General features: G+C 42.0%; 2 protein-coding genes across 3 annotated transcripts in view; one reads left to right on the top strand and one right to left on the bottom strand.

Annotated features, from left to right (window-relative positions):
* Spr (sex peptide receptor) overlaps positions 1–14635 on the top strand; it is a 269773-nt gene that overhangs the window by 151421 nt on the left and 103717 nt on the right. The gene's annotated exons all lie outside the window — the stretch shown is intronic.
* LOC119630453 (uncharacterized) overlaps positions 1–14635 on the bottom strand; it is a 120698-nt gene that overhangs the window by 105847 nt on the left and 216 nt on the right. Inside the window, exons 2-3 of the mRNA XM_038019953.1 lie at positions 13073–13147; positions 9115–11653 (exon numbers count right to left, since the gene is read on the bottom strand). Coding sequence (XP_037875881.1) covers positions 9115–11653; positions 13073–13147 — 2614 coding nt within the window. The remainder of the gene's footprint in view (positions 1–9114; positions 11654–13072; positions 13148–14635) is intronic.

Below are 14635 nucleotides of genomic sequence, written 5' to 3'. Positions count from 1 at the left end.
CTGTTAGCCAATCAATCAATCATCATGGCATTTGGCATTCACTTTTGCCTTTCGTGTTTTTTTTTCCACCTAAGCTGGTAGTCTTGAGAGGCCATGCCAGCGTAACCGAGCGAGTAGGTGAGCACACGAGGCTCAACCCTGACGTTGTTGCTAACTATAACTGAGAAGATTCGGCGAGAAACTCAGTGGGCTGTATCTGAGAATTAATTTACTCGTCGAACCCGTCGCTTGCGATGAAGGGCTCTCGTGTCGTGCCGCTTTATCGAAGTGGGGTCTTTTCAACACGACGCGCTATAATGATTGATATCTTTGAATCCGACTCTGTACTAGTTTTGAACTAAATTTCCGGAACCGGAAACTGATATACGTAACATACATTTCAATATTGAAATATGTAGTTATCGTATATCTATATATTAATACGTGAAGCAAAAACTTTGTATCCCTTTTTACGAAAATTGCGCGGACGGAGGAGTATGAAATTTTCCACACTTATAGAGAATATAGAGAAGAGGTGCACAATGCTAATATTTTTTTAAAATAAAGCATAAAAGATACATTAATTCAATAAAGAAAACATTACATACACTACATACCAGGTATTTGACGCACACACACATGCATACTATTTACAGTCAAACTTTTGTTCTTGACGTCTGTTGTCAAATTGAGAATAGATTAAATATTGTTTGTCTTTGTTAATATTTTTTATAGTGTAGTCTTGGCGATATTTGTGATTATAGAAGTATAAAATACAATCATAATAGTGTACAAACTTACAATTCCCATTAGTTATAGTCGAATTTCGACTACTGCGGGACCTTTAGTCTTAATTGATCGCTGACGCTAGTACATTTACATTTTCACCGTTAAAATACGTTCCTTTATTCCAGTGATCCCTTAATACAGTGATCCCGGATATGGCGTGACAAATGACTTTAAAAACGAAGATGGAGATTTTTTGGTATCGAGATAAGACGCCGGTACGGCTTTATGTAATAATAATGCCACATGAGTAAATATAAAAGGTTTTTTTTTATTTTCTTTTTTTTTTTTCTTTTTTTTTTTTGAACAATCACGACACGTCGACTGGTCCCGTGCTAAGTTCGTAAAGAACTTGTGTTACAAGTACCAGATAACGGAAATAAATATAATATTTTTATTATACACATACATATATTTAACATACACCCATAACCCTGGAAAGACATTTATATTTATCATACAAATATCTTCCCTTGGCGGGATTCGAACCCGCGACCCCCTTGTGTAGTGACCATGTCACTTACCACTACACCAGACGGCCGTTAAAACGTACAGAGACAAAGATTCAAACAACCGCGCCACGGTGGGTACATCACTACAAGCATGATGCGCGTGTGTGCGTGAGCACTAGCGGCTACATAAAAAAGCAGACAAACGTTTTGTAAATTTATTTTAATCCTCCTGTGCCAACCCTATCAGAATAGGTACCTAACCATTTTGCTCGCTCCTTAGAAGCTTGGTCTCTACGTTTATTTACAGTCATCATCATCATCATAATCGGTAGCTCTTGGCAGAGCAGTCGTGGTTATGTGGAATTCTTGCTTATTAAAGCCTTGACAAATATTTTCCATAGTTTGCGAACCGAGGCCCGGCACACACACTCGTTAAGTGAGTGAGTTTCAGTAAGGTCTTTCACCTGATCAGTCCAGCGCATGGGGATTCGTCCACCAGATCTCTTACCATTGACCCTACCCTGAACAACAAGTTTCTCGATAGACTCTGCTGGCCGTCGCGATACGTGTCCAAAATAAAATATTACAGTACCCGGCGATAAATGTAGCACATCGACCGCGGGAAAGAGTCGGTAAATTTTTGCTTCGTAGAGCGTTATATCTGTTGCACATTACCTAATTGACATTTAGTCGCCATAGATACCGGACCGTTTGGGTTTCGTCGCACACAGGTAACGCTCTACAACAAAAACAATATTAGACGACTGTCTCTTTCTAAACATCGATGTGCAATATTTATTGTCTGGTACTGTACTCATGTGATAATGTCGTGGATTGGCATTTACTAAATATATATATATTTTTTTTTTTTGCTTAAACGGGTAGTCGAGCTCTCAACCCACCTGGTGTTAAATGGTTACTGGACCCCATAGAGATCTACAACGTAAATGCGCCACCCACCTTGAGATATAAGTTCTAAGGTCTCAAGTATAGTTACAACAGCTGCCCCACCCTTCAAACCGAAACGCATTACTTACTGCTTCACGCCAGAAATAGGCAGGGTGGTGATACCTACCCGCGCGGACTCTCAAGAGGTCCTGCAACCAGTAATTACGCAAATTATAATTTTGCGGGTTTGATTTTTATTACACGATGTTATTCCTTCACCGTGGAAGCCAATCGTGAACATTTGTTGAGTAGGGTATTTCATTAGAAAAATTGGTACCCGCCTGGGATTCGAACATCGGTGCATCGTTTAACACGAATGCACCGGACGTCTCCCTTAAACCACGACGATTACAAAATTTAAAATCATTTGTTACTTTTTATTATTAGGTCACTTAGCTTAGGTCTGCGTCTATAGCATACATGCATGAAATCTAAATCTCAATTGTATTAACGGCTGTGCGACCCTTCAAACGCTTGACTGCATTACGGCAGGAGTAAACAGCATGTTAGTCCTACACATCTATACATATAAATAAAATTGGAGTGTCTGTTTGTAACATTGAAATAACCGCTTTTTACTACGTGCATATGAATATATATACGGTACATACACCAAAATAACATTTTTTTTTATTTTTGTCTGTCTGTCTGTCTATCTGTTTGTTCCGGCTAATCTCTGGAACGACTGGACCGATTTTGACAAGACTTTCACTGATAGATAGCTGATGATCTAAAGAGTAACTTAGACTACTTTTATTAGACTAGCTATGCCCCGCGGCGTCACCCACGGTACGAAAATAACGGCGGGTAACATCGCGGGACTCTGCTATTAATAATAAAATTTAATGTTTCCGAAGCAAAGCGAGGGCGGGTCGCTAGTAAACAATAAAAACAAGCTATTCTTGCCTTTCAATCAGAAAACACTAAGAATTTTAAGGTAAATAAAAATTCAAGGCTTAATGAGGTAACTCAAGTGATGCTGAGATGATCCAGAGTGGATAGAACAGCGCTGATTTCCGTTTTCTCTTGATATCGTATGAAATTTAAACTAAATAATCTCACACGATGATATAAACTAAAACACCAGCTCAGCCCACCGCTAGCATTTACATAAGCTTATAAATTTTGATCTGTTTTGTATTATAAACAGTATTATTCCATCATCGTGCATTCATGAATATCAATAATAGTACAACAATAACTGGGTCAATACAATAATAATAAACACTTCGGACCAATACTATAGCAGTACGATAATATTATATTATTATAATTTATGTCCGAAATCCAGGATGCTGACGTATTTGCCGATAGTTGGAGAATACTTTTTTCCAAAATAATGTTATTTTTAGCTAAATAATTTTAATAATATCTTTTGTGTTAACGAGTCAGGCGTTTTGATGCAAACTGTAAGCCTGACTTTTGAATTGAATGGAATAAATAAATAAATAAATAAATTAACAAAGATCTTCAACACTTTTCATGAAACTATTGATTTCAATCTGGAAGCTCTTAAGAATAATATTACGCAGCCACCATGATATCTAGAAGTATCCTTAAATAGAAGGCTGAGTACGGTCAAGAATCTACTAAGGATGTGTTATCTACTATTCTAAGAACAATGTGGAATGAAGGAAAAGTAATGCCTATTGTAAATTAGTATTAAGAGACGTCAAAAGGTTTCTCATCATTGAAATAGAAAAGTCAGAAGCTGCGTTACTTGCTTTTTTTATTACTTAGATGGGTGGACGAGCTCACAGCCCACCTGGTGTTAAGTGGTTACTAGAGCCCATAGACATCTACAACGTAAATGCGCCACCCATCTGGAGATATAAGTTCGAAGGTCTCAAGTATACTTACAACGGTTACCCTACCCTTCAAACCGAAACGCATTACTGCTTCACGGCAGAAATAGGCAGGGTGGTGGTACATACTCGCGCGGACTCACAAGAGGTCCTACCATCAGTAAAAACTTTAATTTAAAATTAATTCATCTCGAACGTACAGCCAAAAGATTCGGCATCCGAATTATCAAATTAGTATTACTGAATTATAAATTTAAAAACTGTAGAAGTCAAATAGGAATGAGACAGGAACACAGATAGCACAGATATTATATTTTATGTATCCATAGAAGTCTGTTTTGTTGTCAAGAAACACGAAGCTTCTCCGCTAATGCCGTGATGTGTATAGTGTACATTAATAAAACCGCGCCCTGAAACAAACGTGAATCATTTTCTGAAGTCACACCTAGAGGTCGAGCTAAATATACAGAGCTAGGTTCTGTTTACTCTATTTGCTTATTTCGAGGTAGCCGGAGACGTTGGTCGTTCAGTATACATAATCGACGCTTGAAAGGCAAATGTGACTAAGCGACAATAACTGCTTTGTACATAAATGATAGGCAATAATAATCATATTCGATGCGCAAAAAAAATATATTTCTAGGTCTAGTAAAATCCCCCCCGGTGAAGGTCAAGGGGCGACCTGAGGGGGTGAGGCCGCGCGGCGCGCTACCAGCACTCTAGCGCGCTGCCGTGGAGTGAATAGAGCGACCGGTCGACGGTGTATCGCGTCCCGACCCGGCAGGCTGGTTCTAGTCCAGCGGGGTATTCCGGGACACCAGCGGCACCGTCTGGGCGGCCCGACGGGCTGCCGTACCGAGACGGCCGACGTTTCAGAGCCTTCGATTCGCCTCGAAGGCTCCGTCGGCTGGGCGTCCTTGGGGTGAGCCGCGCCGTCTGGTTGTAGTGTTGACCGCGGTAGCCCCCCTACCTCATCCGGGTTCTGACCTCGGAGGGGATCGGACGTCGGGTGTAAGAGTGCAGGGGAGTCGTTTAGTGGGTGGGACCTAAAATCCTTGGGCCCGCGGTCTGCTCACAACACCATGCAGATCGTTGAGTCTCACATACCCCGCGCGCCCCTTTGGCGCGGGGACCTCGTAGGAGGTTCGGCCCTCTACCAAAAAAAAAAAAAAAGGTCTATTAAAATCATTTCAATCCTTCAGCTAGATTCGTTAAAATAGAATTTATTTTCAGGTATTTCAACTTTAAATTAGTCTACTGTATAGTTTATGCATTGTCGCTTAGTCACGTTTGCCTTTCAAGCGTCGAATTATGTTTATAGCTCGCATATCTTCCTAGGTACTATACTTTATCATATTTTAACCATTGGCTATTTTCACGGTCCATTGTTGATCGCCTCCGAGACCTGGTTCTGTCATCGCCCAAATAGCGTTTGTTACAGTATCATCATCATCATCATCATATTCGGTTGCTCTTGGTAGAGCAAGCAGAGTCGTGGTCATGTGGAATTCTTGCTTATTAAAGCCTTGACAGATGTTTTCCATAGTTTGCGAACTGAGGCTTGGCGCACGCATTCGTTAAATGGGGTTGCAGTAAGGTCTTTCACTTGATCAGTTCAGCGCATGGGGATTCGTCCATGAGATCTCTTACCATTTATCCTGAACAACAAGTTTCTCAATAGACTCTGTACATCTGTATGTCTGATTACAGTATACGTAGCGTTATTAAAAATGGTATCCAGAGTTCAGAAAAAAATATGAAGTCTTTATGGATTTGTTGTAATCGTGGCCTTCGTATCAGCTTTTTTTGGTGCACGTGATAATCTATAACTGGCTTGAAGACAATCCTCTGGTATCTCAATCCTTGAAACATTTTAGACCCCCATTTTTCTTACACCGTAGCTCGAAACTCCCGCGTTATAAATCGCGCTTAAGGGACGGCGAAGTATCAGAGACTCGCTGGCCGAAAACAGTGAAGATCAGGCCGGAAGATTTTACAAACCCATTTATTGAACGACCCCTGTGCTCTCGCCCGGCGCCCGATCCCCGACCGTTACAGAACCCAAGCAAGGTTCCCTAACTTTCCGCGGTCAAAACTATAACCAGACTTGCAGCTCACCCCAAGGACACCTGACCGGTCTACCAGACACTATCGAGACATTATATCTCCCTACCCTTCATATCTAAGGACCGCTTGCATTTTGGCACATCGTTTATACCTATGAATTGCTTGATTGGAAACTATTATATTATCCGAGATGTTTTCTGACGTTACTTACTCGCACTAACAATGTGTCCCGTAAATTTTCCTGAGCAGAATCTGACGTCACGCTGTCTGCGTAATTCATTGCCTAGGTGAGGACGGCAAGCAGGTAGGACCTCTTGTGAGTCTGCGCAGGTGGGTACCACCACCCTGCCTATTTCTGCTGTGAAGCAATAATGCGTTTCGGTTTGAAGGGTGGGGCAGCCGTTGTAACTATACTGAGACCTTGGAACTTATATCTCAAGGTGGGTAACGCATTTACATTGTAGATCTAGTCTATGGGCTCCAGTGACCAATTAACACCGGGTGGGCTGTGAGCTCGTCCACCTATCTAAGCAATAAAAAAAGAATGCTGGACTGATTAGATTGGACACGTATCAATGATCGGGTCTGCTTTTAACTATCACCACACTATTCGCAAATGGAGTTGTGGCGGGTAGCCATACAATACAAGATAATTGACAGATGCCTGAATCTCGCTTATGACATTTTCAACATAAGCTTGTATATATAGTCTGGTCATAAATACTGTTACAAAGGAAAAAAATCTATGGCAAATAAAATTTATTACTTTTATAGTGTGTTAGTTTAATACATAAATATAAAACAATTTAAAGTATAAAAACTTATTCGAACCATACCATTGGCTGCAATACAGTCCTTTAAACGTTGAGGCCAGTTATCAATAGAAGCACGCACTCTTTCCATGGGAAAATTTATGTTTAGGATATGGCCTAGGTCTGACGACTTACCGTGAATCGTCCCGCAACCACGTCCGAAGGTCCTGGTCGAGGATGAGTAATGCCGACAGAATCAGTTCATATATCCTTCACATGTAAAAAGTCATAGGTCACTGTCACTATTTTCCAGTCTTTTTTATATCAAAGGGGGAACTTTACACACTATTTAAATATAATGCGCGTGCCGATGCGGCTACAGCGGCTTCGCGCGAAAAACTCAGTTTTTGTTTTTTGCCGCACTAACAGGCAGGCAAGTGGTGGCGCTAGTGTCGCGCCGAAGAACCATTTCCCACGGAAATGGTGCATTCCGATACACACAACATGTCGCAGACCCAGTACAAGAAAAAATAAGAAATGAATAATACATATAAACCAAATTGTGTCGCGTTACGTACTCAAAGAATAAAAAAAAAAAAATATATTCACAATAAAAAAAATAATAATAATATAAATATGTATTTTAGAACAAACTGTTACGGGACGGAACATGCCGCTCACCTTAAAAGCACGTAGTTGCTTTTAATATTCAAAAGTTAAAACTAATATCGAAAGAACGTAAAGCTTAAAAAACTTACTCGAAACTAATAAATTCAAAAAACTAATAATTAATGACTTGAACTACTCCAAGGGAAGAGGACATATTTTAACCACGGGTCGTTTATAAAGGGAATTTCCCATTTTAATGGTTACAACTCGTGTGATATTGTCCGAGCCGGGATGAAGTTCGTGGATGCGCGCCAACCTCCATTGCAACGGCGGCAAGCGGTCGTCGCATACCACCACAACAGTGCCTTCACGAAGGGCGACGCCCTTGTCCTGAAGCCACTTGTTACTTTGCTGAAGTTCGTGGAGATATTCTTTGCTCCATCTCTTCCAAAAGTGCTGGATGGATTGTTGAATCCAGCGCCAGCGAGTGAGACGATTCGGTGACTCATCTATCAATGATACGTCAGGCAGAGCTGTCATGGGCTCTCCGATTAAAAAATGGGAAGGTGTTAATGAAAGGGGATCCGAAGCATCTGAACTTAAAACGCAAAGTGGACGCGAATTTAAGATCGCTTCGACCTGACACAAGAACGTATGCATCTCGTCGTACGTTTGGATGCGATTACCTACAACGCGATGAAGATGGTGTTTAAAACTACGAACACCAGACTCATGTAGTCCTCCGAAATGGCTCGCGTATGGAGGTTGAAAGTGCCACGTAATTCCCTGTTGAAGGGTTTGTTGGTTAAGTGCGCTTTGCACAGATTCCCTTCGTAAAAACTCGTAAAGGTCTTGAAGATAGTGGTCACACCCGACAAAGTTCTTTCCACAGTCTGAATAAATATCGGTGCATAAACCACGACGGGACGTGAAACGTCGCAGGGCTGCTAAAAAGGCTTCTGTGGAAAGCTCTGACACTAACTCGAGGTGTATCGCTTTAACGCTCATACACACGAAAACCGACACGTAACATTTTATAATTTTTGCATTACGCACCTTATTGGCGCGCACGTAAAATGGACCAGCAAAATCTACCGCGGTCTTTAGAAACGGTCGCGCGGGGCGAACACGAACTGCTGGGAGTGGTCCCATGCGCGGTTGATTGTGCGTCGGGCGCGCGCGGAAGCACTGCACGCAGCGATGTATGCGCTGCCGCACGATGTTACGGCTTGACAAAATCCAATAGCGTTGTAAAAGCGCGTAGCGAACGGACTGCGGTCCGGCATGTAAATTACATAAGTGTGCATCGTCAATAATAAGATTAGTTAAAGGGTGTTTTTTAGGTAGAATTAATTGATGTTTGGATTCAAATTGTAAAAGCGATTTATGGATTCGACCACCAACTTTAAGTAACTTGTCCGTATCATCCAAGTATGGCGTTAAACGACGCAAATTCGTTGATGGTAATTTACCCACTCGGATATTGATTATGTCTTCGCTAAACACGGATTGCTGCGTAATTCGAATGAGCCGATTTAATGCGAAATTATATTCTGTCACGGTAATGTACCTTGAAAACGATTGTTGTGTTTTTTTACATTTGTTGAAAAACCGAAAGATGAGTGCGGTGACACGAACAAGTTTTCCAAGCGACGAAAATCGCGTAATAAAATCAACATCCTGTATAGGCGGCGCCGTTGACGCGCTGGAACACACCGATACGTTGCGTTTTTCTTCGCACGTGTCTCTTACGGGATTTTGAATCGGCCAGGAGTTCTGACCCAGATGTAGCCACGAGGGTCCGTGGTACCATAAGTCATGCTGTACGAGCGCGGCGGGCAAAAGGCCACGAGACGCAGCGTCGGCGGGATTGTCGGCCGACGGGACGTGGCGCCAGCGGTCCGCGGGTATGCGGCGCAAAATCTCACTGACACGGTTCGAAACGAAGGTTTTCCATTCGTGCGGAGATGAGTGTAGCCATGCTAGCACGATGGATGCGTCGGACCAAGCGTAGACCTGGTCGAAGCGAACACGACCACTGTAAGTGAGCATTACCTTTTCAATTAATTTAGATAAGAGGACTGCCGCCATTAGTTCGAGGCGAGGAATAGTGAGACGCACACTCAACGGTGCGACGCGAGTTTTGGCTATAATCAGGTGAGTTTGAATGAAATCTTCTTGATCTTTGTAACGAATATATACACATGCTCCGAAACCCTTCTCGGAAGCGTCAGCAAAACCGTGAATTTGTATCGGTTCGGGATTGGTATTGTTAAATATATAACGCGGAAATGAGATTTGTGAGATGAGTGGGAGCTCGTCAACGAAAGAAGACCACGAATTTACTATGTCAACAGGCGGCGTCTCATCCCAATCGACTTTGGCTATCCATAAGAGTTGAATCAAATGTTTGGCAAACAATGTGACCGGTGATAATAGCCCGAGGGGGTCGTATATTTTTGCTATTTCTGAAAGAATGACACGCTTTGTACACTTAATCGATGAAACTTGGACTTTAAAATTGAATGAATCAGATTTAGGGTTCCACTGTAAGCCCAGAACCTTAACCTTTTTGTCGATCTCCATTTCAGCGAAGAGAACGTTCTCCGGCCGCTCACCATGAGACTCTGATGGCAGCACCGCAGCGAGTAACGCTGGCGAGTTGCTGTGCCATTTGCGCAATTCAAACCCAGCCGCCCCACAAATACCTATCAGCTCTTGTTGTAGCGCGAGTGCGCTGACTTCAGAGTCCTCGCCAGATACGACGTCGTCGACGAAAACATCGTTAAGTAAAACGGGCGACGCGAGTTTGAACCGCTCGGCCTCATCTTGAGCGAGTTGTTTTATTGTACGCAGAGCGAGGTAAGGTGACGATTTCACACCGAATGTGACTGTACGCAAACGGTAGTCACGAATAGTTTGCTCTGGTGATGTGCGCCACACAATACGCTGAAAATCTTTGTCACTTTCACGAACAAGTATATTACGATACATTTGTTTTATGTCGGCAGTAAGCGCGATTGAATGGACACGAAATTTAAGAAGGACGTCCACTATGTCCATGTGAAGCTTAGGACCCGTTAGTAAAACGTCATTGAGCGAATACCCACTAGTTGAGCGACAACCGGCGTCGTACACCACACGTGTAGGCGTCGACTCACTCGATTCTTTGACCACGCAGTGGTGCGGAATGTAATAACTTTCACTAACTGAAGGTTGATCATCGACGAGCTCCATGTGGTTGAGGTCTACGTATTCCTGGAGACAAGCGTGGTAATCAGCCTTCAACTTGAGGTTGCGTTCTAACCGATATTCTAGTTTATGAAACCGAGCTAGCGCAATGGACCGCGACTCGCCGAGAGACGGTGCGTCGGGCTTAAACGGGAGGGCGACCACGTATCGCCCGTCCGCATTACGAGTGTGCGTCTTTTGAAAAAAGGATTCGCACAACTCCTCATCTGGAGTGTAACTCCGTTTCTCTGGTATTGATTCCAGCTCCCAAAATCTCTGAAGGTTGTCGTTGTCAAACGAGCTAAAACACACTTGAAATGAAGTTGGAACAGAAGAATCTAAATCTAATTTGCCTAAAAGTAAATAACCGAACACACTATTCATAGCGATCGGCGTGCCCGGCGGGCCTACGATAGTGTTGCCTAGTAACACGTGGGATAGTATATCCGCTCCTAGTAACATTTCAACAGGCTGGGGCGTATGAAAGTCCGGATCAGCTAACTTCAGATTTTTCAAATGTGACCACCCGGTATACGGTAAAGGTACACTTGGCATTTTTGGAATTAATTCGGGCAAAATTAACGCATTTACCGGAATGACAGGTTGTTGTTGACCTTTAGGCGCAATGGAACACGAAACTAAACCTTTTGGATGCACGGGTCCGGTGTCACCAATACCGAACACCGGCACGTTGCTATGCCGGCGCGCTAGACCTAAGCGCTGCACACAAGCTTCGGTAATAAACGATGCCTGGCTCCCCGTGTCTACCATGCATCTAACAGTGGAAATCGTCATATTATTACCTATGACAATATCCACTAGTGCTGTCGATAACAACACTGTTCCAGTGCGAGCGAGAGGTAATTTAGATGCGCAATTTCCGTGTACCGCGATCGGAGTCGGCTTCTCCTGCATAGGAGTGAGCGGAACAACAATAGGTTGCTTGGTTTCGCTTGCAACCGCTAGCGCTTGAGCCGGTTGATTCGTAAAATGTAATAAACTATGATGTCGTTTATGACACGTTCTACACACAAAATTAGAAATGCAATTTTTTACGTCGTGACCGACATTCAAACATTTATAACAAACACTTTTGTTTTGTACAAGGGAATACCTATCCTGCGGGGAAAGATTTAAAAACTCTGCACATTTTGTCAACATGTGTGAACCGTTACACTTCAAGCAAGTTCGAACCTTATTAGCATCGGCCGTAGGTCGAGTTTGGTCTGATGACACGTTGGCGGCAAACGATCGCTTTACCGGCGCAAAACTGTTCGGACCTACATTGTAGCTACGCGGCTGTAATGGCAGCGGATTACCTACCCGCGATATCTGTTTGTTAGCGTGCTGTGCGGAGGTACTTGAGGAGCTAGGAGATACCATTTCTTCCGCGGCGATTTCATGTTGTAAATATGAAACCAATGTGTCTACTTCTGGAATATCGGATGGCTTGGCCAATGAACGTTCGAATCCCTTTCTCATACTACTCGGAATTTTACGTAGTAAAATTTGTAGGAGAACGAAACTCCACTCATGAGTCGGAAAGTCCATGACTTCTAACGCCTTCATGTTTTCCTGATAGACATTTAATAATTTTCGTACACTATACGGAGATCTATCTGAACACGATTCTATGTCTAAAATTCGATCTAGATGTTTCGACGCAATTACCCTTTTATTTTCGTAGCGGGTTAACAATATTTCTAACGCGATCGGGTAGTTATCTTCCGTGATAGGTATGGATTTGATCAGGTTATACGGTTCGTTTTTAACTGCAAGTAGAAGATATCTAAGTTTCTCTGCTTTAGAGTAGGCATTGTTGCTATGCACTAAAGATTTGAATAAATCATAAAATGATGGCCAATCCGTAGGATCGCCTTTGAATTCAGGTAAAGGTAAAGTAGGTAAATTTCTTTTATCGTTACCTATCGCATCAAATGAACAATTACTTGACCGATTGAAACGGCGCTGACGCTCATCCATCGACTTTAACGAGTTTAAGTGACCGACAATTTCGTAGTACAAGTCGTTAAAATCATTACGAATCTTTATGTTATCATCTTTGCTAAATGATTTGGATCTGATGAGAAACTTTTCAATTTTAGTCTGAACCTTTGTAAACTTTCTTTGGTGAGCCGCTAGGTCTATAGTACGCGAGCGAAATTGTTGTTCGTTCGTCTTCGCGAGTAGAATGATACGTTTGAGTTCATCAAGAATTAAATCCCTTTCGAAAATATCTTGTTCACACGGCGATAATTCTTCACCTTCCGACATTTTGCGAAACAAAAGATGGCGGGGGACGCTAAGAATCGAACGCGTGATTTTACAATTTGAAAATGAGTACGTAAATACTGCTAAATAACACGACACAAACTGGAAAATATGTATCCGGCTCGAAGGACCAAATTTATGTTTAGGATATGGCCTAGGTCTGACGACTTACCGTGAATCGTCCCGCAACCACGTCCGAAGGTCCTGGTCGAGGATGAGTAATGCCGACAGAATCAGTTCATATATCCTTCACATGTAAAAAGTCATAGGTCACTGTCACTATTTTCCAGTCTTTTTTATATCAAAGGGGGAACTTTACACACTATTTAAATATAATGCGCGTGCCGATGCGGCTACAGCGGCTTCGCGCGAAAAACTCAGTTTTTGTTTTTTGCCGCACTAACAGGCAGGCAAGTGGTGGCGCTAGTGTCGCGCCGAAGAACCATTTCCCACGGAAATGGTGCATTCCGATACACACAACATGTCGCAGACCCAGTACAAGAAAAAATAAGAAATGAATAATACATATAAACCAAATTGTGTCGCGTTACGTACTCAAAGAATAAAAAAAAAAAAATTATTCACAATAAAAAAAATAATAATAATATAAATATGTATTTTAGAACAAACTGTTACGGGACGGAACACACTGTCAATCGTACGGACTGTTTTAGGGACTCCAAACTATCATGGCGTTTAGAGCAAGCCGTACTCTCTAAAACTGATCATAAATCATAATGCAGCGGATTAAGACCGGGACTAGACGACGGCCAGTCTTCAGCTCTGATGAAGTCCGAAACGTTCGTTTCCAACCAAGACTGCGTAGACCGAGCTTTATGACCTGGCGCCGAGTCTTGCTGGAAGGACTATTCTTGATTATTGAACATGGTGTTGTTAAGGGGCTTCACTACCTTCTCAAGAATGGTATTTTGATACACTTGTGCCGATGTTTTAATACCTTTTTCACAAAAGTATGGCTATCCATCACTGAAGTCGGATAGTGCCCACGTTGCACTCTGTAGACTAATTAGGAAGCTTCCTTAAAGCTTTGAGCATAAATACGGTCATTTTGTTTGTTAAAATGTTGCTCAATTGTAAAAAATTTCTCATCCGTAAATAAAAAATTTCTATGATCTCCCTTTGCGTGCCGCTTCAGTAGTTGTTTCGATTTTACCACCCTATTCTCTTTTAAATTATCAGTTAAGACACTTCTTAACTGGTCATTACCAGTACGTCTCTTATAGGCTGCAAGTCCTAAGTCATCTTTTAAAATACGCGACATGATTCTAGGTGCTATCTTCATCTCCCGAGATAAAATCTTTTGCTTTCGAACAGGATTTCTTCGAATTCTTTCCCTTACTGCTTTGACTACCTTTTTCGTACGGACACTACGTGGACGGCCAGATCATTTTCTGTCACAAACAGAGGAGGTCTCATTGCACCTATTAATAGCCCGGTACACAAACATTTTACGAGATAATCAAATATAAATAATATAGAAATAATAATTTTACGATTATTTTTAAGCGTATGGAGAGTTAAAAATTGCATTTGGCTCCATACCTACTTTGTGTAATGCAATCACATCGATTCGGTTCTCTTTATCACCCCACCTCATTTTAATATCGCAAAATATTGTACAATATATTTGCACCAAAATGAGAAAACTCAATGAGCATTCCAAATTCAAATGTAATATTTTGTTTATTTTTAATTGTAATAGTATTTATGACCA

The sequence above is a fragment of the Bombyx mori genome, chromosome 24 (assembly GCF_030269925.1).
Source record: "Bombyx mori chromosome 24, ASM3026992v2".
NCBI classification, from domain to species: domain Eukaryota; kingdom Metazoa; phylum Arthropoda; class Insecta; order Lepidoptera; family Bombycidae; genus Bombyx; species Bombyx mori.
The sequence above is the reverse complement of the archived record's forward strand: the minus strand, read 5'-3'. Positions and strand labels throughout refer to the sequence as shown.